A 23,078-nucleotide genomic window follows, 5' to 3' on the forward strand; every position below is an offset into this window, starting at 1 on the left:
CTGCAAGGGTTCATTCTCCACTTTGTAGTTTGTTTTTATTGGTGAAGTGTACATTCACAGAGCTAATCATGACTTACTGAAATGCTAGGTTGAAGAAAAATAAGGGTTGAAGAAAATGTGAACTCCAAACCCTTGAAATCCCAACATGGAAACCAGGTAGCAATCCCCAAGATACTGCAGGAAAGTAAAATGCTCACTGTGGAGAATCAGACAGCAAACTTACTGATAGGTCCTGTAGCTCTGGCTGTGAGAGAGAAAGATGGAGAAAGAAAAAGATATCAGTATGCTTCACCACTGTAAAGGAAATTCCCATTTCCCAACACTCGCTCTAGGGAATATCATAAATAGAAACAATGGGAAGATCAAGAGTTGCTTGTATGGCGAGCCTCAGGCAGGCTCCCTGTTACACAATATAAGGGACCTACAGGAATGGAGGCCTCCTTCTGCTTTCAGTGATGGTTGAAAATCTTCAGAGGGTTGGGAAAGACTCACTCCATATTAATCTGTTATGCCTCTATTTTTCTTCTTACATTTTCTTGCACCTTGCCCCTAGTTTCCTTAGAGACATGGTTTATTTGAAAGGTGTACCTTCCCTTGCTGATGGATCATTATGACTATTTCTAAGAGGGCTGTTTTGGTTTATATTTTTAAATGTTAGCCTGTGAGATTTCTTAACACTTTGTGCATGGCCTCTTTGGAAACTATGTAATAGGAATGCCAGGGGAGTTGAAAAAGACAGTGTTAAAAAAGCAAGTCACCCCTAAACCTCAGCATCATACAATATACCCATTAGCAAACCTGCATATGCACCACCTGAATCTAAAATAAAAGTTGAAATTATTTAAAAAAATGCAGGGCAGATCAGGCCCCAAGACCTTGTAGGTCAGATATCAAAGGGACCAGAGTGGAAAAACAAACTTGATACTTACGAATAGGGGCTGTGAATTGCACTGAAATACAAAAAGGAGGAAAGTGTGGTTTGACATGAACAGAATTTTCATTTTACCAGTATTGTTTGTAAAGAAACTATGAAGCAATTCAACCAGAGGAGAACAACTACTGTGGTACTGCAGATAATCTTGGCCTGGAAGCTGCATAACCCTCCTACCAGATCAAATCATTCAGCATCCATCTTAAATGAGAAATTTGTGTAACTAAAAATAATAACTATAAATAATTAAAATAAACTACAATTTTAAACATGAATTATTTGGCTTTCCCTTGTCCTAAACTCAGTAACAATTCAGGATATTGTGTCTGATTGCTTGGGCATCAGAAGGTATCAGAAGATTTGCATACAATTAAGAAGTATGAGTGAGAAATCCTGCAGGGGTAGAAATGGTAACAGTTAGGATGTGGAGAGGACCCCATATCCTACAGAAGGCCAAAGAACGTTAGAGGAAACAGAAAAGGAACTCACTTATAGGTCTAATAGTTCCAGCTAAAATATGGAAAAAACAAAATAGAACTAATGACAAAATACTGTTTGCATTAAAATTCTTTCTGGGAAAACATCACAAATGTAGACACCAGGAGGAAAATTTCCACTTCAGTGGAGGAACAAATAAAGTTAAAAATGCTTCTTTCTTCATCTTGGAGGACCCCGGTTACTGCTGGAATCTGCCAGCTGGAACTGTGGGGACACACATTTGGTCAGGCAGGGTTCCTTCCCCTTTCCCGACGGGTGTCCTGCTTGTATCTCAGGAGATTACACAGGCCATTGCCTGTCTTCCAGCTGGCTAATTTGAACTTGCTTAGCTAGAATCTATAGCCTCATCTGAAGGAGACAGTGGGAATTGCTGTCTCTGTAGTGATTTTGGCCCTTATTCAACAGAGTAACTTGGCCTGCCATGTAAGAGGGAATAGAAACTGCTAGGTTGACTTAAGACATTTATAGGTATGAGTAGTGGGCAAAGGAATTGAGACACTAGACCCACATACTTGTTAATAATGCAGTAACAGTCTTCTTCTTTATGACCACACACACACACACACACACACACACACACACACACCACCACACCTCTCTACACCTCATAGGCTATAAGTGATCCTCTCACCTTGGCCTTCCAAAGTGCTGGGATTACAAGTATGAGCCACTGTGCTTGGCCTAATGTGTGCTTTTATGATACCTACCCAGTATTTGCTCTCAAAGTTTGACTTGATTATTTTAATAATGTTTCATTTGTGTAAATACTCCAAGAGGAGTAGACACAGGATGTGATATACCATGAGCTTTAATTATCAAATCACTTTTTTTCTCCTTCCTTCAGAGTTAGTCCTGCCTCAGGGGCTCAAGCTCTGAACATCCTCAAAAATGAAGGATAGAAATGTGTTAAGAAGTTAATTAAACCCTGATGAGTTTCATCTTTCTTGTCTTTGGCTTTAAGGACAGTCTTGGTGTGAGGAATCTGCAGGGCTGGAAAAGCTGGTTAAATTTGGACCAAGTGCATTCATCTTTTTATTTCCTCTCTCAGGGCAGAGAATTAAAATCCTGTAGAGCAATGGTTCTTAAACTTTGGTATGCACGCAAATCACCTGGGGATCTTATTAAAATGCAAAGTCTGATTTAGTAGGTCAGGGGTGGGCAATAGGCTGAGATTCTGCATATCCAAAACTCCAGGGTGATGTTGATGCAGGTCCTTGGACCCACTTTAAGCATCAAGGCCATAAAGGGCTGGCAAAATCTCAGATCATATAAAAGTCATTGTTTCCATTTACCATTTTTTTTCCTTTTTAAATCAACTTCCTCTCACTTATCCCTTATTCTCTATTCCCAACCAGTGCTTCTTCCAGAGATATATGCTACAGTTTCATTTAAAATTCTATCTGGATACTTCTTTCAGATTTACTCTTTGTTCATAACAGGGGATATACATCCCACACAAACATCAGTGACAGTCTGGGATCCTCGGTCAGTGAGCTGGGACTCACTGCATGTCACTGAAATTTTCTTGGTGGGTCTTAAGTAGAACGGCCACCATCAAGCCTCTTTGTTTGAGTGTTACTGGGTTTTCTCACAGGGGAATCTTTCTTCCTTTCACTTCACCATTTTTTGTTCTTAACTCTTTTCCCTTTGCTGTTGAATCTCAAGATTTTGGAAAAGTTAAAGGCAATAGTACTTTCTTACAGAGGCACCCCAGTTTATTAAGATAAGAATAGGGAATAAAGAAGGGAAAAGGAATGGACAATTTGTGAAAGAAATAAAAAAATCTAGGAATATGAATGTCTTACATATTCTAACAGTTTAGTAAAGCAAGGCACATGAGAATTAAAGGGCAGGAAAAAAACTTACTAGTGGCTCCTGCAGTTCTGGCTAAAACACAAACAAAAAAGGTGAGTTTGGAGAGAGCATGACTCAAGGGTGTTTATCTCAGGGAGTTTCAGATCAAGCATTTACTACATATTTGATTTACATGGAAAGGCAGCAAGAAGGTAAGTGGGCATTTTCCTTTTTTGCTTAGGAGACTGTTAAAATCATACTCCCTGCAGTTATTTTTCTTATTCTTAATTTTCATTATCTTGCTGCTGTCAAATCCTTCTAAAGGTTATAGATAATTTTCCCTGGCTCCAGAATCTTTTTCACAATTCCATTAATTAATCTAGTTTTTATTATAAGAATTTCCACTTTGTTAAATGAAAAAATTAATCAGTCACTTAGAGGATCTTGAAATCAGCCTCAAATTCCTCACACTAGTGAAAGAGAGAACAGTAAAATTGCAAGTTTTTCTCCTTTCCTCCATCTTTATGTGCTTTCTCACCACCCTCCCCATTCCTCTGGTAGCAGGCACATTATAGAAGATCAAAATCATTACACATGGTATGCATGTATCAAAATATCACAGGTATCCCATAAATTTGTACAATTATTAGGTGTCAGTAAAAAAAGGACTGAGTTGTATATATGGGAAACTTACACGGAGGTTCTTCAGTTGTTTGTAAACATTTTATACTACCTATAATAAAAATTGAAAAGTGTAATATTACTTAGATTTAGACTTTCAGAAGGCATGGAGATAGACAATCCCATTCCCTCCTCCCCCTCCCCAGGTGTGGTACAGACAGTCTTGAGGTTAAAGACCTCAGTCCCACTTTTGCTATTCTCTAGCTCTGTGATTTTGGGCAAGTCACTAAATGTTTTGAACATTAATTTCCTCATCTCTAAAACAGAAGTTGTGTCCTCTGTCTTACCTATATTGTGAAGTTGCAGTGAAAAATCAGGAGTAATAACAGAAGGGAAAGATGAAAAGTTGTATTAGAAATGTTATGGAAAGAAATATTCAGTAACTATAAATGAATGAAACACTTCGGCAAAGTAGTAAGCTACTTTATATTTTACTTTTTTCTGCTTTAATTTTTCCTCTTATTTCTGACTGTCATTTGGAAAGTTCTAAGTCCTGACAGCAGAGCATTATAATGTGCACTTAATTGTGTTTTTATTTTTGATTTATTAATTTGTGTTATTTTAATCTTTAAAATAACCCTATCTTCTTGTGTACCTTAGTACCTTAATTATGTCATTTTAATCTCTGTTGCTTCTGTCTTGAGAAATAACCAATCATAGTTTAAGATGTTGAAAATTTTGCAATTTTTTTTCTCTTAAAATAATTGAATAATTTGTTTCCTTCTTTGTGTATAATTATTTTTTGCTTATTTGTTACTTTGCTGTTTTGGGGAGGGAAATAGTAGCTTTCCCCAGAAATGACAGAGTCTACCCTCAGCATTTGGGAAGAGATGTCTGTTTTTCTATGTGGTATTTTAGGCTGTCAATCACTGAACTGTCAGTTTCTTGAGAAGGTGAAGCCACTCCTACCACCAAATAAAGATAATTTTAAAAGGACAGTTTTCATATACTTAAGATTTTTTAAGATTTAAGATATTAACCTATGTTAGGAGTGACAAGTATACTTGAGTTATGCATATTTAATTTTGATCAATTATTAATGACTATCTGGAGATGAGAAGAATTTTAGGATACATGTGGGCTGAGCAGGAAAGAGAATAATGATCAATTACTGACTTCTGCCATAGGCAAACGCATGAGCAGAAATGTAACACAGGTCATATATATTCCATTCCTGACCTAAAGTAATATGGAATAATGAGGAGAAAGGAATTTTTCTTTTCTTTTTTTTTTTTTTGAGACAATCTCTCTCTGTCACCCAGACTGGAGTGCAGTGGCACAGTCTCGGCTCACTGCAACCTTCACCTCCGGGGTTCAAGTCATTCTTGTGCCTCAGCCTCCTGAGTAGCTGGGATTACAGGCATGCGCCACCACGCCTGCCTAATTTTTGTATTTTTAGTAGAGATGGGGTTTTGCCATGTTGGCCAGGCTGGTCTCAAACTCCTGGCCTCAAGTGATCCCCTCACCTCGGCCTCCCAAAGTGCTGGGATTACAGGCGTGAACCTCCATACTGGGCCAAGAAAGGAAATTCTTGAACTGAGTATTTTGTGGCGTTTCCCAGCTGAAGACAAATAAGCAGCGCAGTGGAAGGTATTTACTTGTTGCCTTATAGAGTAAAGAAGAAGATAAAAAAAACTTACAATGTACATATCCTGCCAAAATACTGAATATTGTGTGTTTTGGATTAAGGACACTGTATCTGTGGATAGTCTTCCTAATGGGAACATCAGAGTTAGTTCTTTTACAGAGTACCACATTTTCCATACCAGACAGAATTCCTGATTATCTCTGTGGGGATCGATCATAAACTCAGTTGCATTAAGGCACCCAGCAGGTCTCATGATTGTGAATCTGCTAGTTATAAGGGATAGAGATGGTGAAAAGTCCATGCCCTACCCAGAGGCATTCAAATTCAAAATTTAAAATAATGCCTTCCTGGCCAAAAAAAACACATCTACAGGTGCCACTGGGCTAGTGGTGGCTAATTTGGGAGCTCTATTTTCAGATAAGAAGAGATGATTTAAGTGAGCACCATCTATACTTCAACAATAGTGCAGTTTGAGATCAGCATCATATGGGTTGTGGCCTGAGCTGGGATAGGGCAAGTGAATCCCTTTCTTTTCGTTATTTTAAGGATAGGTATTGGTTGGATCACATTTAACTAAAACCCGTGAGTAATAAACTTGTTCAGACTGTGAAGCATCTGGAAGTTTTGATACCTTTTAGAAAAAACAATGAAATATGATATATTTAATTCCATCTTTGAACAAGAAACAACTTTGCTAGTAGGAAATGTGACCCTAATATGCAACCACAAATGTAATAGTCAATATGAAAAATTTTGTAGGAAAAGCACATAGATCAGAAAAAACCCTGTCCAGCCAGGATTATCTGTTTTGGAATTTTTGCCGATTTCCTCACTTCTCTGCTCCTCATTCCTGTCACAATCTTCCCTTCATTTAGAAAATGTATTCACTTTTTTTTTTGGACAATCAATTGGAATCAATTCCAGAAGGTTTATTTAAACTTTACCTCTTTGATTTTCCTCTCTTCTCCTTTCATTTTTTCAGCTTCCCTCGCTTCTCTGTTCTTTTTTTTTTTTTTTTTTTTTTTGAGATGGAGTCTTACTCCGTTGCCCAGGCTGGAGTGCAGTGGTGCGATCTTGGCTCACTGCAACCTCTGCCTCCTGGGTTCAAGCAGTTCTCCTGCCTCAGCCTCCAGAGTAGCTGGGATTACAGGCACATGCCACCACACCCAGCTAATTTTGTACTTTTAGTAGAGACAGGGTTTCACCATGTTAGCCAGACTGATCTCAAACTCCCGACCTGAGGTGATCCGCCTGTCTCAGCCTCCCAAAGTGCTGTGATTACAGGCTTGAGCTACCGTGCCTGGCCTCTTCTCTCTTCTTTTATTTGATTGATTTTCAACTGGTTGTTGAAATTAATTATGTAACTGACTTGAAATTTTAATGAGAGATTAAATAACTTGCCTATGTTCAAACAAATAGTAAGTAGGGAGCTGTGATACAACTCCAGTTAGCCTGGCTCTAGAGTCTGCATGCTTAACTGCTAGGTGATAGTCCTCTGGAAATTGAAAATACTTTAATTAATAAGCAAATTTATTTTAAAAGTGATTGTTAGTAGGTCTTATTATATTGTTCTCAATTCATGGAGAAATAGTGTATAGTTCAGATAAGAAGTGAGCAATAACTTTTTCCTAAGCCTACAGTCAGAATGAACAGCATAATTTCCTCCCTTGAAGGTAGACTGTGATTAGAGAGGGACATAGTCAGGGGAGGATCCGTTTGAGATGGAAGAAAAATCAAACCTGTTCTATACCTTAAGGAGAAGCAGTTAAAGGAAGGAAAATATTTAAAGATGTAGAAGAGAGAAGCAATGACTTCCGAAGAAATAAGGGGTTGAGAGGAGGTGGTCAAAGGCAAGAATGAAAGAATTTGCTTAAGCAAGGTGGGAGGTCTCATTGTCTTAGAGAGGGGGAAAGGTGAGAAAGGTGGGCATGATCCAGTTAAGATGGCTAATGAAGGGCAAGGTGGAGAATTATGAATCTTAAGCCCTGTCACCCTGACATAGCAGGAAACAGGAAATAGTTAAGACAGGGAGAAGTCCTCTGCCTAGTATAGGAGCCCAACACCACCAGATTGTGAAACAAGAAGAGAAACTTACTCATGGATCCTTGAGGTAAAGCTAAAGAACAATAACAATTATTCAAGTCAGTCTAGAGTGAATAGTTTCAATAATTCATCAATTTCCCAAGAGTCTTCCCGGAAATAGTGTCCTCCCTCAGGTTATTAGACTTTCCATTCCCCTGTAGGTAGGCTCATAAAGTGGCCACACTTGCAGGTGGTCCCATGTCTTTTCCCCCTTAGACACTATCCAGGAGTGAAAGTTTCAGGGGAATATTCAGGTTTACTATATTTCCAATATTCTGATTTAATTCACCACCTTTCTCCTGTCTTTTCCATTTCTCCCTCCCTCTTTCTTTCATCTTTTCAGTTTGGAGAGTCTTCTTTCCCTAATGTGATAGCCTCAAGAACCAAAGAAAGGCAATGTTAGAAAGCTTCTAATTTTATAAGAAAAGAAAACCGAGATAGAGAAAGGGAAGGGCTGTGCCTGAGTATGCAAAAAATTAAAGGCAGTTTTAGCCTCTAGTTTTCTTGACTTTAAGTTCAGCACATTTTCTTTCATATTCTTTACAATTTTCTCTTCTTTCCGGAATATTCCTTAAAAATGATTTTTTTTTCTTTAACCTACTGACCATCTTCCCTCCCCAACATTAGTAGTTGGACAAGCTTAGGACTTGGAGTCCAAAGGCCAGTGTTTAGAACCTCAGTTTTACTCTTTTACTAGCTATATACCTTTGATCAAGTTAAATAATATCTTTAAACTTCATTTTTTCCCTCATGTGTAATATCTGTAAATAGTCAAGAAACATGACTTACTTTAATTACAACCCTCTGCTTGTCCCCTACTCCCATTCCCTGGTCTCTTCACAAACCTCTCTCTTCTTCCCTCCTGTTCCTAAGTTAATGAAGCTATTACTGTTTGCTGAAACTATGATTGCCAGCTAAAACCATTTTAATCCTCTCTTTATTCTTTAATCAGTGGACTTCTCATTCTTCGAAGGTCTCATTAATTTTAGACAAAATGCTCAATGATGGGGAAGGAAAAGGAGGTGAGGAACAAGAGCTCAGCAGGGTTAGGGATTGCTCCTTAGTTCTGTGACACACCAAAGAGACTTAGAAGTTGGAAATATGAAATTTCCCCCCTTGCTCTCCTAAAAATAAATACAAACAAAAAAATTCATGTGGTTGTCTGGCTCAAAAACTATCAATTTCTTTCTTTTTTTGCAGGGGACAGGGCAGGAATGAGTATCAGAACCAGGAACGCCCAGGAGCACCAAACCCTTAGTGTCGGTTGCAGCTCAGGGAGATGGGGAATTAGCCATCTCTTCCATTGCTGCCAGCCTGACTTGGGGATGCCGCAGGGAAGGCTGCCCTTTCCTGCTAGCCATGTAAAGCTTTAAAATTCTGAGGACACAGCTAATATCATTTATCCCTCATTCTATATTATCTTCATCCTCATCTTATTTTTCTTACTATCTTCTTGCTCTCATCCTTTATTTACTGTTTTTCCAACACTTCAGGTTTGGAAATTGCTCTCTTCATGTCATCATAATAAACCGCTAGAAACTTGCATTTACTTTTGACTAATTATTGAAGTGTCTGGTTATGGAGAACAAAGAAATTGGAGAAATGTGAAGCTTAAGCTTCTGCTGTACTTCAGTGAAGAAGTCTGGGAAGTTTAGGAAGATATCCTCTTGATTAAATGGGACTAAATGTCAGCAGAATTGAAGAAAAGTAAAGGAACTTACCAATACTTGATCGAGACAGTGCTAAAATAAAACACATCAAAACAAGAATGAGTTCTGTTTGTCCCAGGGAGAACTTAGATGCCATAGACACTATATTGCAGAAAGGTTGTGGGAAAGAGGATAGAAATGAGTAACAACTCATTTCCTGGTATCAATTGCAATGCAATGTGGTGAGCAGCTGGATATCTACATATGGATTGCAATACTTTTGTGGTAAGGTGGGACTACAAGATCTATGCAACCTGTCTTTCAATTTTGGGAAGAGAATAAAAATATTTTTGGAGATAGCTAGTTTCTCAATCTATGGACATTTTTCTGTCCCTATAAGTCTTCTTTCATTGGTGATTCTGCTGCTCTGTTCTTTCCTTCTCTACCTTTCTTCCACTTCTTCCTCTCTCTCCTTAATTTTCTTTCTTTTTTCCCTTTGTTCGAAAAGATTTTTTGTTACACCAAAAAATTACCACCTAACTGCTTCAACAGGGGTTTCCACTTTCCAAAATTCACTTGTGCCCTATGGAGATGAAGAATAGCAAGAGACCAAATCAGGAAGTTCTTGAATAATATTAGAAGCTAAAGAGTCAAAGTAGTGAAAGTATTTAGAACCTCGGGGCTTACTGAAAGGATGCTTGCCATTGAGGGGAATATTTCATCCTCTCCTTTAAGTGATTACTTTGAACACGGTATTTTTTAAATTTTATAAAGTAGAGCTGAGCTTGAAAACTAAAAAGAGAAGTAATATATTGAAGAAAAGTATATCAAGAAGGAACCCATATTCTTGGTAATGAATGAAAAGTTTCACCACCCATGTGATACCTGATTGGGGGCTGAGCCTTAAACACCTGATCACCAGCAGAAATCAAGGCCATAGGCCTCATGCATTGTAAGAACCTGGGATTATTTTCCTGTTTAATATGTTAGGTTACATGGAAAAAGGGAATTAATATTGCAGATGAAGTTAAAGTTGCTAATCAGCTGACCTTAAAATAGGGTGATGATTTTGGTATATCTGAGTGGGCCTAATATAATCACAAAGATTTTTAAGAGTGGAAGAGGGAGATAAAAGAGAGTAAGAGAAAATGGTATTACAGTGGAGGAAGGGCAGAATGGTGTGATGTGAGGACTTGATTCATTTTCGTTTACTTTGAAGATAGAAGAAGGGAGCCATGAACCAAGGAATATGGTCAGCCTCTAGAAGCTGAAAAAGCAAGGAAACAGATTTGTTCCTAGAACCTCCAGAAAGAGTGCAGTCTAGCTGACAACCTGATTGTTGTCCAGTGAGACATATATGACAGATTTATAACCTATGGAACTGATAGATAATAAATTTGTGTTGTTTTAAGCCATTAAGTTTGTGGTAATTTGTTAGAGCAGCTATAGAAAACTAATACACTGTGGTTGACTATTTCCCCAAAATTCCCTTGTAGTTAGGTGTGGCTATATGATTGAGTTCTAGCCAATCTAATGTTGTTAGAAGTGATATGAAAGTCATCCAGGCTTGTTTGTAAAGCCATCCACTCATGATCTTCAAGCTTTTTTCTTTCTGTTCACTTAAGGTGGACTAACATGATGAACTTAGGGGCCATCATTTGAAGATGGTGGAGTCATTAGTTAAGATGAATTTGAGTGCCTAAGACATTGCTGAGAGAAGGGCCATCTGCCAATCTGGAATTCCTGTTTTGGACTTCTCATAAGTAAGAAATAAAATTCTATTAGGGAAAACCACTGAGATTTTAAGATCCAGGGCTAACTTAATCAATGCAGATAAGAAATATAAAAGAGAAGTTGCGAGATCTGAAAGATGGAAGGAAAATCTTCACCATACACAGTAATTTTAGAAGTAGAGAATACAGTTTGTTGTTAGATAGATATAGATATAAATATGGGCAAAATTCATAGCAATTAAAGTTAAATTTTTCTGTAATTAAAGAAAGATTGAGTCCACAGAATGGAAACTCTTGAATGTTTATGAGTGTGAGATTAACTTCATTTATCCTGCTCAGAATAAATGGAAGCATTCAGGAGTTTCCATTGTGGGTGTGAGATTCACTTCATTTATCCTGCTCAGGATAATCTCACACTCATAAAAAGTTAATCTCACACCTATAAACATTATAATTAAAATGCAGAACACAAAAATAAAGAGAATCTTGAAAATATATTTACTTAGGAACAAACATCAGAGTACTAATAGATTCTTATCAACAATAATAAATAATAAACAACAAGCAAATGGAATAAATCTTCAAAGTACTGAGGGAAAATAATGTTCAATTCTATACCTGGCTAAATTTTCATTTAAGGCTGAGGGTGAAGTAAAGCCATTTTCAGCCATATAAAGGCTTAGAAAATTTTTCACATACATGTAGAGTTTAAAGAACCGGTAAAGGATTGTACTTGGGCAAGAAATGAAAGAGAAAAGACACAGGATGTAGCAAATAATGTTAAGCAAAAACAATGCTGAAATATTGTTGCAAGTCTAAGTAATAATTAATTGTGAAAAATAAATAATTATTTTGTCTTTAAAAAAATACCACAAACAAGATGGAGAATGTGGAAAGAATAGTTTGGAGGGAAGATGGTCAAATAAAGGTTATTATCTGGTCTTGGAAGAAGATACTGATTATCTTTAATTTTTAAAGAAAAATAGTACACATGTTACAAATATAAGGATACATAAAACAAAATCCAGAAAAACAGTAAGTAAAACAAAAGAAACAAGGAAATCTAATATACCAGTAGAAGGTAGGAAAGAAGATTTAAAAATGAAAGAACAGAGCATGGTACTGTAAGTTGAAAACACAATATAAATTGGAAACATTTAGATAAACATATAACAATTCACAATATAAAATGAACTAAATTCATCTATTAGGAAACGGAAAATTTTACATTGTTAATATGAACAAAGTCAAACAATATGCCATTTAAAAAAGACACAAGACAAAAACAAACTCTTAAGGTTCAAAATAAAAGGATGAAAAATAGGTAAATACTAATTAAAACAAAGGTGTTAGAACAATGTTAATATCAGACAATGTAGAATTGAAGTAAAAAAATAGTCATGAGGGTATAAGTGGATATGAGGATATGAGTTTCAGCAGCATTTAGAAGTTACTTAGATACTTATATTAGAGAATAAGAGCGCCCACTTTGGCAGCATATATACTAAAATTGGAATGATACAGAGAAGATTAGCATGGCCCGTGTGTAAGGATGGCACGAAAATTTGTGGTGTCCCATATAAAAATAAAAAAAGAAGATGAGAAAGTCTGGAAGTTAATTAAGAGTTTCATATAGCAAGCTAGAAAAAGGAACAAAAATAAAGCAAAAGTAAAGAGAAGGAATTTTACCCATAGATATACATAGCCTAAGCTATGACAAGAAAATGGTTTTAAGAATTGGAAAAGGAAGCTCAAGATTATCAGATTTTGCAGATGACATGATTTTTTACATATAGAAATCAAGAGAATCTGAAAATTATTAGAACTCTAAGAGCACAGCAGGGTGGCTAGATACAGAAACTACTCTCAAACATATAACATATAACTTATATTCCAACAATAATTATTTGTAAAATCCATGTAGAGAGATAGTATTCACATCAGAAACAAAAAACAAGTATGTGTATAAGAATCCAACAAAAGACATGCAAGACCTTTCTGAAGAAAATTATATTACATTATTGAAGGGTATATGAGAAAATTTGAATAGTAGGCAACCATGTTAATGCATGGGAATAATTGATTTTACAAATTAATCTACAGACTCAATGAAATTTCAATGAAATCCTAATATGACTCATGGATTTTGAGAAATTATGAAATTCTTGTGTAAGAGAAAAGGTCAAAGAATAGCCAACACATTTCTGAAAAAGAACAAAGATAATGTGCTATTTTTTTATAATAAATGTTATAAAGTTTTAGTAGTGAAAGCAATGTAGTATTGGTTCAGTAAAAGACAAAAGATCACTGGAACAGAAAATAAAATCCATGGAAAAACAAAATATATAAGATGAAGATGGCATTACAAATCAGCAGAGAAAGAATGCACCAGTCAATAAATCTAGTTGGAACAAGATGAGAAGAAATCCCTGTAGTTGGTTTTTCAGATGAAAGGAAAATTAGATCTCACCTGTATTATTTCTAAAATCACTCACCAAAACCAAAAAACAATTAACAAAGCCCCATTTGGATTAAAGACCTATATGTAGAAAGGGAAATTTTAAAACTATTAAGAGAAAGTATTAAATAAAATTTTTGTGATACCCAGATAAGGCCAAAGAAACAAAAAAGCAGAAACTCTAAAAGAAAACAAGAGATTGACAAATTGTATTACAATAAATTGTGTGGTGTTGGGGGAGAGTGAGTAGAGGCCTTCTAAAAGTCAAGAGGCAACATAAAAATTTAAAGCTAAAAGACAGACTTGGATGAGATAATTGCAAATATTTAACATAATATATAAAAGTTGATCTTTCATAGTAATAAAGAATTACCACAGATCAATAACTAATAGATAAACGGGTAAAGTAAATGAACAAGCAATTTATATAGGGTGAAGTCTAACTAGCTAGTAAGCCTATGAGAAGATACTCAATTTCAGGAGTGAGCAGGGAATGCAGATTTTAAAAATTGTATACGTATTCAAGTGGCAATAATAGAAAAATATGACAAAATCCGGGATTGTTACTAATGCAGAGAAATTGGAAATGTTTATTTATTTTTGTATGCCTCTATGTAACTACCAAGGAGCTTAATTAATAGCTAGTAAAATTTAAAATATGCATAAATTACATAAATGCTGATATACAATGTGAACACTAATCCTACTTCAGGGTATGTACCCTGGATAAACTCTTTTCTATCTACTTAAGGACTATCTTTGCAGCATTATTTGTGATAGGAGAAATTAGAAACATTGAGAATGCATCAGTAGGAGAAATAGTAGAAAAATATTGTATATTCATAATGTGGTATATTATTCAACAAAGTGTATAACCTGGATTTCAAAACTACATTTTGAGAGAAAAATGGAAATCGTAATGATACTATCAGACAGATGCCATTTTTGTAAAATTAAACATTAAAAAAATACTATATTTTGTTCAGTGATAGGTAGAGACTATAAATATATGTAAATAGACTTAAATATTTAAAATATATTAATAAGCCTCTGGGAAGAAGGGCGTGGAATATGTCTATGATAACTTCAGAAATATGACAAGAATATTATCAATTTGTCACATCTAAGGTGTGGATATACAAGTGTTAATTATTTTTATACTTAATTTAAAAAACTTTCTTAAAAGAGAAAAAATACAGAAAAAATAGGGCTTGCAAACCAGATGACAGTAGAATTGAAAGAAAACCACAAAGCACTTACCTAGAGAGTTGGTTGATGGTGCTAAAATACACACACAGAAAACATGAGGAGAATCATGAGAATTTGGATCCCTAATCTTTACATATCAGCTTCAGTTGCTGTCACCCCCTTCTCAGGAGTTAAAGTCTAGGCCCCGGGAGTCATCACTGATCTGGTGATGGGTACTGACAGCCACTCCCACCAGCTACTGCATATGCTTTCCATCTCTAAAAATGGGTTTAATTTTTAGTAGGCAGATGCCATTCCTGCCGCCCAAATTCCTCCCTCCCTTTTTTCCCTCTCTATTTTCTTCTCTCTCTCCCTTTTATCTTTATTACTTTCCTTTTCTCTTGCTCATCACTTCTATTGTTTTCCTTTTCTCCCAGCCAGATCATTCTAAACCAGCACTAGAAAACTTTATCTATTGCTTAGTATTCATATGACTTGACATATGACAGGATTTCTCTTTCCTCTAAAGCATTTACAATCTAGGGAAATGTTATTAATAGGAAGCAAATTTTTGTTGAGAAACAAGATAATACTTACTGTAATCTCTTTTGGATCCCTCTGAAAACACAAACGAAAGAAAAATCAATTTGGATATTCTGTTTCTGTAGTTTTGGTATCACTACAGAGGATTACCCAATCAACACCCTCAAATATCCAATTACGCAAGAAACTGGAGACAATATCTCCTTATGGCTTAATTTATAAGTTTAATGACATAAAAAAACCAGGCAAAGATTAATTAAGGTAAATACATGTAGTGAGAAGAAATAATAAACTATACATGCAAACATTAAAACAGAAGAATATATAGTTATAAGGTAAGTTGAGGTCAAAAGAAGGAATGGCAAAATATTTACTCAGCTGACTGAGAATTCAAGTTCAGTGACAATATGGCAAATTATAATGAATGCAAATGTGTATATTGATTGCAACTGAATGTGCATCCTATGATCTAAAACTTGTTTCTTAGTGATGTCATGGAAACAGACTTTCTAAAAGATCTGGAGACAAAGCAAATTACATGAAAAACTAGTCATGTTATCACTGTTGTTTTCATAAAAGTGTAAAAGTAAATAGTAATATTGATACTTTGTTGATTTAAATTATGTTGAATCATAATATCATTTGATATTTCACTAAAGTATATATAGTTAAAGCTCTACTCAGAAATATAAAGACAATAGTATTTTTTTTCAGCTTCTTTCTGAAAATGAGTGCTCGCCTTCCATACTTGGCAGTCATTGTGATGGGAATTAAGTACAAAACACATTCTCTGTTTTATAATAATGTTTCTTGTTTCTCATAGTTCTATGGGGATTTTAAAAACGGTGTCTCACGCCTGTAGTCCCAGCACTTTGGGAGGCCAAAGTGGGTGTGTTACCTGAGGTCAGGAGTTCGAGACCAGCCTGGCCAACATGGTGAAACCCTGTCTCTAGTAAAAATACAAAAATTCACCGGGTATGGTGGTGCACGCCTGTAATCCCAGCTACTCGGGAGGCTGAGGCAGGAGAATTGCTTGTGCCCGGGAGACGGAGATTGCAGTAAGCCAAGATCGTGCCACTGCACTCCAGCCTGGCCCACAGAGCAAGACTCTGTCTCAATGGAAAAAAAAAAAAAAGGGAAAATACATCAAGATGTTAATAGAGTTGCCACAAAAATGGGAAATACCACTGAGATGCTGAACACTTTAATATGCTGCACTTGAAATTTGTTATAAAAACTTACTCATGCACTGCACTTACATTTGCTAGAAAAATACTAAGAATAAATTTAATTTCAAAAAAGTTTTGGAATAACCATGGCAGCTTTTATATGTGATATATTTAAGTTAAACTAAACTTTGAGTACTAAATTTCATGTACCTAAACTAACATAATGACCTTACCTAATATTAATATCTTCCTGCCAGAAGATTTCTATAGTCTCAAGTTGACCAGTACATTTATATTCCTATGTCTAGAAATAATAGAGGGAAGACTAGTAGGGCGTGGGAACCTAGAAACTTAGGATGACTGAGATTTATAGGTTATGTTAGGGGGACTGGAAAGTCAGAGAAATAGTCACTTGAGTTTATGAATTTTAAAGTATGACTTATTAAAACAACAATAAAATGTTTACTGATTCAAGTTTTTCCTTAAGAATGCAAGGGAGCCCAGATTAGAAAGATACTAAGATTGTAGGCTTGTACACTAAAGATCTGTAAACAGGAAATTAAAAACTAAGATATTACTAAATTACATAAGAATAAACTCTCTGACTGCCTAAAATTTGGAATTAGACAATTCTAAATTCCTACCCAGGTTGTCACTTGCAAGTCCTGTGGCCTTGGGCAAGTCATTAATGTTTTTTAAGCATAAGTTTCTCTTCTGTAAATTAGGGATAACAATAGTAAGTTAGTTTATTCATTTAAGAGCTACTTATTAAGGATCTCCCTCACTGTGGTGAGGTGAATAGACTATAAGAAGGCAAGAGGAGTATCAAGGAAACAAGGTAGGAGGCAAGAGATATTGGTGTTTGGGCAAGGATTGTCATGGTGGTGGAAGGTGGTTTGATTTGGAGTATAATTTGAAAGCATCAGAGATGGGATTTGTTGGTGGATTGGATGAAGAGAGTAGGAAAGGAGTTAAATATCATCCCAAGGTAGATAGTCTGAGCAATTAGGTGAATACAGGTGTTAGCACCAGTGTGTAGAAGGGATTAGGGCTTGGGTTTTAGACATGCTAAGAGTGAGATGCCTTTCATATATCTTCAGGACATGTGTGCTATGATTATATAGGTTGGTTCACTGCACAAAGGGTTAAGGGAAATGAAATCCCCAGCAGTGTCTCTGGGGTGGGGCTGCATTCACTTGCAGGAAGGAACACCTTTTCCTAATATGCACCAAAGCAACCTGTAGGCTACTGGAGGCCTTGGACAGCCAGGGAGGGATTTTTGGGTAGCTCATCTTTGTGTGGTTGACATGGTTGTTTGTAGATATTAAATATTAATAAAATGAAAAAAATGCTCACAAGAGTGACTAACATATAGTGGGTGCTGAGTACATGTTAATTCTCCTCCCTTCTTATGGTGTGTAGTTTTATTTTGCTTATCCGTGTACCCTTAAATTCCTAACATTGAGGTAGCTTCTTGCACTGGTCAAATCTGGTGTTCTGGTGGACTGTTACTGAAGAGGTTTTTTTCCCAAGAAATATGAGATGTAAATGACAACAGTAGACACAGCAGTATTTCTTTGCACCCTTGGAATTTTATTGCACAAGTCATACCTTAATGTGATGAACTTTTAAGAATTTATTCCTTGATTTCTTTTTTTTATTATTATACTTTAAGTTCTAGGGTATATGTGCACAACGTGCAGGTTTGTTACACATGTATACATGTGCCATGTTGGTGTGCTGCACCCATTAACTTGTCATTTACATTAGGTATATCTCCTAATGCTATCCCTCCCCCCTCCCCCCACCCCACAACAGGACCCGGTGTGTGATGTTCCCCTTCCTGTGTCCAAGTGTTCTCATTGTTCAATTCCCACCTGTGAGTGAGAACATGCGGTGTTTGGTTTTTTGTCCTTGCGATAGTTTGCTGAGAATGATGGTTTCCAGCTTCATCCATGTTCCTACAAAGGACATGAACTCATCCTTTTTTATGGCTGCATAGTATTCCATGGTGTATATGTGCCACATTTTCTTAATCTGGTGTATCATTGATGGACTTTTGGGTTGGTTCCAAGTTTTTGCTGTTGTGAATAGTGCCTCAATAAACATACGTGTGCATGTGTCTTTATAGCAGCATGATTTATAATCTTTTGGGTATATACCCAGTAATGGGATTGCTGGGTCAAATGGTATTTCTAGTTCTAGATCCCTGAGGAATCGCCACACTGACTTCCACAATGGTTGAACTAGTTTACAGTCCCACCAACAGTGTAAAAGTGTTCCTATTTCTCCACATCCTCTCCAGCACCTGTTGTTTCCTGACTTTTTAATGATCGCCATTCTAACTGGTGTGAGGTGGTATCTCATTGTGGTTTTGATTTGCATTTCTCTGATGGCCAGTGATGATGAACATGTTTTCACGTGTCTTTTGGCTGCATAAATGTCTTCTTTTGAGAAGCGTCTGTTCATATCCTTCGCCCACTTGTTGATGGGGTTGTTTGTTTTTTTCTTGTAAATTTGTTGGAGTTCTTTGTAGATTCTGGATATTAGCCCTTTGTCAGATGAGTAGACCGCAAAAATTTTCTCCCATTCTGTAGGTTGCCTGTTCACTCTGATGGTAGTTTCTTTTGCTGTGCAGAAGCTCTTTAGTTTAATTAGATCCCATTTGTCAATTTTGGCTTTTGTTGCTATTGCTTTTGGTGTTTTAGACATGAAGTCCTTGCCCATGCCTATGTCCTGAATGGTATTGCCTAGGTTTTCTTCTAGGGGTTTTATGGTTTTCTGTCTAACGTTTAAGTCTTTAATCCATCTTGAATTAATTCGATGAGTAGTTAGCATTTGTGAGACCTGGGATGTTGAATTTCTCTTGACTACTCAGATTATTTTTTTCTTTTCTTTAGCTTTATTGAGGTATAATTATAAAAATTATATATATTTAAGGTATTACAATGTGTGATTCTAATATATGTATACATTGTGAAAAGATTGCCACAACCAAGCTAATTAACATATCTACCACTTCAAATACTTACTTCTATTTTTCATTTTGTGATGAGAATATGTAAGACCTACTCTCTTAGTAAATTTCAAGTATATAACACATTATAGTCACCATGCTGTACATTGGGTCTACATAACGTATTTGTCATAAAACTGCAAGTTTGTACCCTTTGGCCAACTTCTGCCCATTTCTTCCACCCCCCAACCTCTGGTAATCACCTTTCTGCTCTCTGAGTTCAACTTTTTAAGGTTCCATATATACATGAGATCATGTAGTATTTGTCTTTCTATGCCTGGCTAATTATACTTAGCCTAAGGTCTTCCAGGTTCATCCATGTTGTCACAAATGGCAAGATTTCTTTCTTTTCCTAAGGCTGTATAATATTTCGTTGTGTGTGTATGTGTATGTATATCACATTTTCTTTATCCATTCATCCACTGATGGACACCTAGTTTATTTCTGTATCCTGGGTATTGTAAATAATGCTGCAATGAATATGAGAGTGCAAATATCTCTTCAAGATAATGATTTTTATTTCCTTTGAATATATGCCCAGAAGTAGCATTCCTGAATCATATGGTAGTTCTATTTTTAATTTATTGGAGGAACCACAATGCTGTTTTCCATAATGGCTGTATTACTTTACATTCCTAACAACAGTGTACAAGGGTTCCCTTTTCTCCATATCCTTGCCAACACTTGTTATCCCTTGACTTTTTGAATGCATCCTATCTGGTGTGAGGTGCATTTCCTTGATGATTAGTGATGTTGTGCACCTTTATTTATTAGTCGGTTGTATGTCTTCTCTGAGAAAATGTCTATTTAGGTCGTTAGTCCATTTTATTTTATTTTATTTTATTTTTCTCTCTCCCTTTTTTTTTTTTTTTTACTATAAGTTCTAGGGTACATGTGCACAATGTGCAGGTTTGTTACATATATATACATGTGCCATGTTGGTGTGCTGCACCCATTAACTCGTCATTTACATTAAGTATTTCTCCTAATGCTATCCCTCCCTGCTTCCCCCACCCCGCAACAGGCCCCAGTGTGTGATGTTCCCCACCCTGTGACCAAGTGTTCTCATTGTTCAGTTCCCACCTATGAGTGAGAACATGCAGTGTTTGGTTTTCTGTCCTTGCCATAGTTTGCTCAGAATGATGGTTTCCAGCTTCATCCATGTCCCTACAAAGGACATGAACTCATCCTTTTTTATTGCTGCATAGTATTCCATGGTGTATATGTGCCACATTTTATTAATCCGGTCTATCATTGATGGACTTTTGGGTTGGTTTCAAGTCTTTGCTGTTGTGAATAGTGCCGCAGTAAGCATACGTGTGCATGTGTCTTTATAGCAGCATGATTTATAATCCTTTGGGTATATACCCAGTAATGGGATTGCTGGGTCAAATGGTATTTCTAGTTCTAGATCCTTGAGCAATCGCCACACTGTCTTCCACAATGGTTGAACTAGTTTACACTCCCACCAACAGTGTAAAAACATTCGTATTTCTCCACATCCTCTCCAGCACCTGTTTCCTGACTTTTTAATGATCGCCGTTCTAACTGGTGTGAGATGGTATCTCATTGTGGTTTTGATTTGCATTTCTCTGATGGCCAGTGATGATGAGCATTTTTTCATACGTCTGTTGGCTGCATAAATGTCTTCTTTTAAGAATTGTCTGTTCATGGACTAAGGTTCATGAACAGATATGAACCTTAGTCCATTTTAAAATCAGCTTATTTGTTTCAGCTGTATTTTGAGTTGTATCTTGCTTTTGAGTTGTATGAGTTCCTTATATATTTTGAATATTGCTATGGTTTGAATGCCCCCTCCAAAACTCATGTTGAAACTTAATCCTCAATGTGACAGCATTGAGAAGTGAGGCCTTAAAGAGGTGATTATATCATGAGGGTTCCACCCACATAAATGGATTAATCCACTAATGGATTAATGAGTTGTCATGCAAGTGGAACTGGTGGCTTTGTAAGAAGAGGAACGGGCCGGGCGCGGTGGCTCTCGCCTATAATCCCAGCACTTTGGGAGGCTGAGGCGGGCAGATCAAGAGGTCAGGAGATTGAGACCATCCTGGCTAACACGGTGAAACCCCGTCTCTACTAAAAATACAAAAATTAGCCGGGCGTAGTGACGGGCGCCTGTAGTCCCAGCAACTCGGGAGGCTGAGGCAGGAGAATGGCGTGAACCCGGGAGGCAGAGCTTGCAGTGAGCCGAGATCGCGCCACTGCACTCCAGCCTGGGCGACAGAGCAAGACTCCATCTCAAAAAATAAATAAATAAATAAATAAATAAAAAGAAGAAGAAGAGGAACGACCTAAGCACAGCATGTTAGCCACCTTGCCCTGTTATGCCCTGTACCACTTCAGGAATCTGCGGAGTCCCCACTAGCAAGAAGGCTCTCTTGCGCCCACATGCGCCCCCTCAGCCTTGGACTTTCCATCCTCCATAACTGTAAGAAATAGTAATACATTTCTTTTCTTTATAAATTACCCAGTTTCAGATATTCTGTTGTAAGCAACAGAAACAGATTAAGACAAATACTAACCACTTATCAGATATATGGTTTGCAAATATTTTCTCCTATTCTGTGAGCTGGCTTTCGTTTTGTTGATTGTTTCCTTTGTTGTCCAGAAACAATTTTGTTTGATGAGATACCACTTATTTTTGCTTTTGTTACTGTGTTTTTGGTGTCATATAAAACAACTTGCAAAGACCAATGTCATGGAGCTTTTCACTGTTTTATTATAGGAGTTTTATAGTGTCAAGTCTTACATTAAAGTCTTTAATCCATTTCAAATTGATCTTTGTGTATGGTATATGATAAGAGCCAATTTCTTTTTTTTTTTGCATATGGATATTCAGTTTTCCCAATAACATTTATCCTTTCCCTATTGGGTATTCTTGGTAACTTTATTTTCTCTCTTGTTAGTTTTCTGTGTGGATGCTCTATTCATTGTCAATAATGGGTTACTGAAGTCCACTACTATTATTATATTGCTGTCTATTTCTCCCTTCAGTTATGTAAATATTATATATTTAGGTGCTCTGACATTATGTGCATATGTACTTATAATTTTTATATCCTCTTGATGAATTGGCCCCTTTATAATTATATAATGACCTTCTTTGTCTTTTGTTATAATTTTTGACTAAAAGTCTATTTTGCCTGATATAAGTATAGCCACTCCTACCCTCTTTTGTTTTCCATTTGCATGGAGCATGTTTTTTTCATCCCTTTACTTTCATTCTATGTGTATCCTTAGAGCTGGAGTGTGTCTGCTACAGGCAGCATAGATAGTTGCAACTTGTTTTTAAATACATTTAGCTACTCTGTGTCTTTTCATTAGAAAATTTAATCCATTTACGTTCAAGTAATTATTGATAGTTAAGGACTTAATATAGCTATTTTCTTGGTTGTTTTCTGGCTGTTTTGTATATCCTTTCTTCCTTTCTTCCTGTCTTTCTTTGTGATTTGCTGATTTTATGTAGTGGTATGCTTTCATATCTTTCTATTTTGTGTATCTAGTATAGGTTTTTGGTTTATGGTTACATAAAACACAAGCTTACATAAAACATGGTTTCAACAGTCTATTTTCAGCTAATAATAACTTAGATTATTAAAATAGATTACATACAAAAACTCTACATATTATTCTCCAAGTTTTTACATTTTCAGTGTCAAAATTTACATTTAAAAAATTGTATATCCATTAACAAATTATATATTTTTAATATTTTGTCTTTTAA

General features: G+C 36.3%; 1 protein-coding gene, 1 long non-coding RNA gene and 1 other non-coding gene across 5 annotated transcripts in view; 2 read left to right on the plus strand and 1 right to left on the minus strand.

The window, feature by feature from the left end:
* Positions 1 to 23,078, plus strand: part of LOC129039453 (uncharacterized) — a 139,648-nt gene that overhangs the window by 90,525 nt on the left and 26,045 nt on the right. The window lies entirely within an intron of this gene.
* The window catches only part of TSBP1 (testis expressed basic protein 1), an 82,308-nt gene that overhangs the window by 50,974 nt on the left and 8,256 nt on the right, over positions 1 to 23,078 (minus strand). For 2 of the 3 annotated variants that reach the window (XM_063666081.1, XM_063666080.1), the window contains 8 exons: positions 15,200 to 15,220; positions 14,675 to 14,695; positions 9,296 to 9,316; positions 7,588 to 7,608; positions 3,918 to 3,956; positions 3,296 to 3,316; positions 930 to 950; positions 224 to 244 (listed from right to left, as the gene is read on the minus strand). In XM_063666081.1, coding sequence (XP_063522151.1) covers positions 224 to 244; positions 930 to 950; positions 3,296 to 3,316; positions 3,918 to 3,956; positions 7,588 to 7,608; positions 9,296 to 9,316; positions 14,675 to 14,695; positions 15,200 to 15,220 — 186 coding nt within the window. Of the gene's footprint in view, positions 1 to 223; positions 245 to 929; positions 951 to 3,295; positions 3,317 to 3,917; positions 3,957 to 7,587; positions 7,609 to 9,295; positions 9,386 to 14,674; positions 14,696 to 15,199; positions 15,221 to 23,078 lie in introns of all 3 variants that reach the window. The other variant, XM_063666082.1, reaches the window with a different exon arrangement.
* On the plus strand, positions 12,437 to 12,543 carry LOC129039705 (U6 spliceosomal RNA). The gene has a single exon (XR_008503423.2). It is a non-coding gene; the product is annotated as a U6 spliceosomal RNA (small nuclear RNA).

Source organism: Pongo pygmaeus, chromosome 5 (genome assembly GCF_028885625.2).
Source record: "Pongo pygmaeus isolate AG05252 chromosome 5, NHGRI_mPonPyg2-v2.0_pri, whole genome shotgun sequence".
Classification (NCBI taxonomy): domain Eukaryota; kingdom Metazoa; phylum Chordata; class Mammalia; order Primates; family Hominidae; genus Pongo; species Pongo pygmaeus.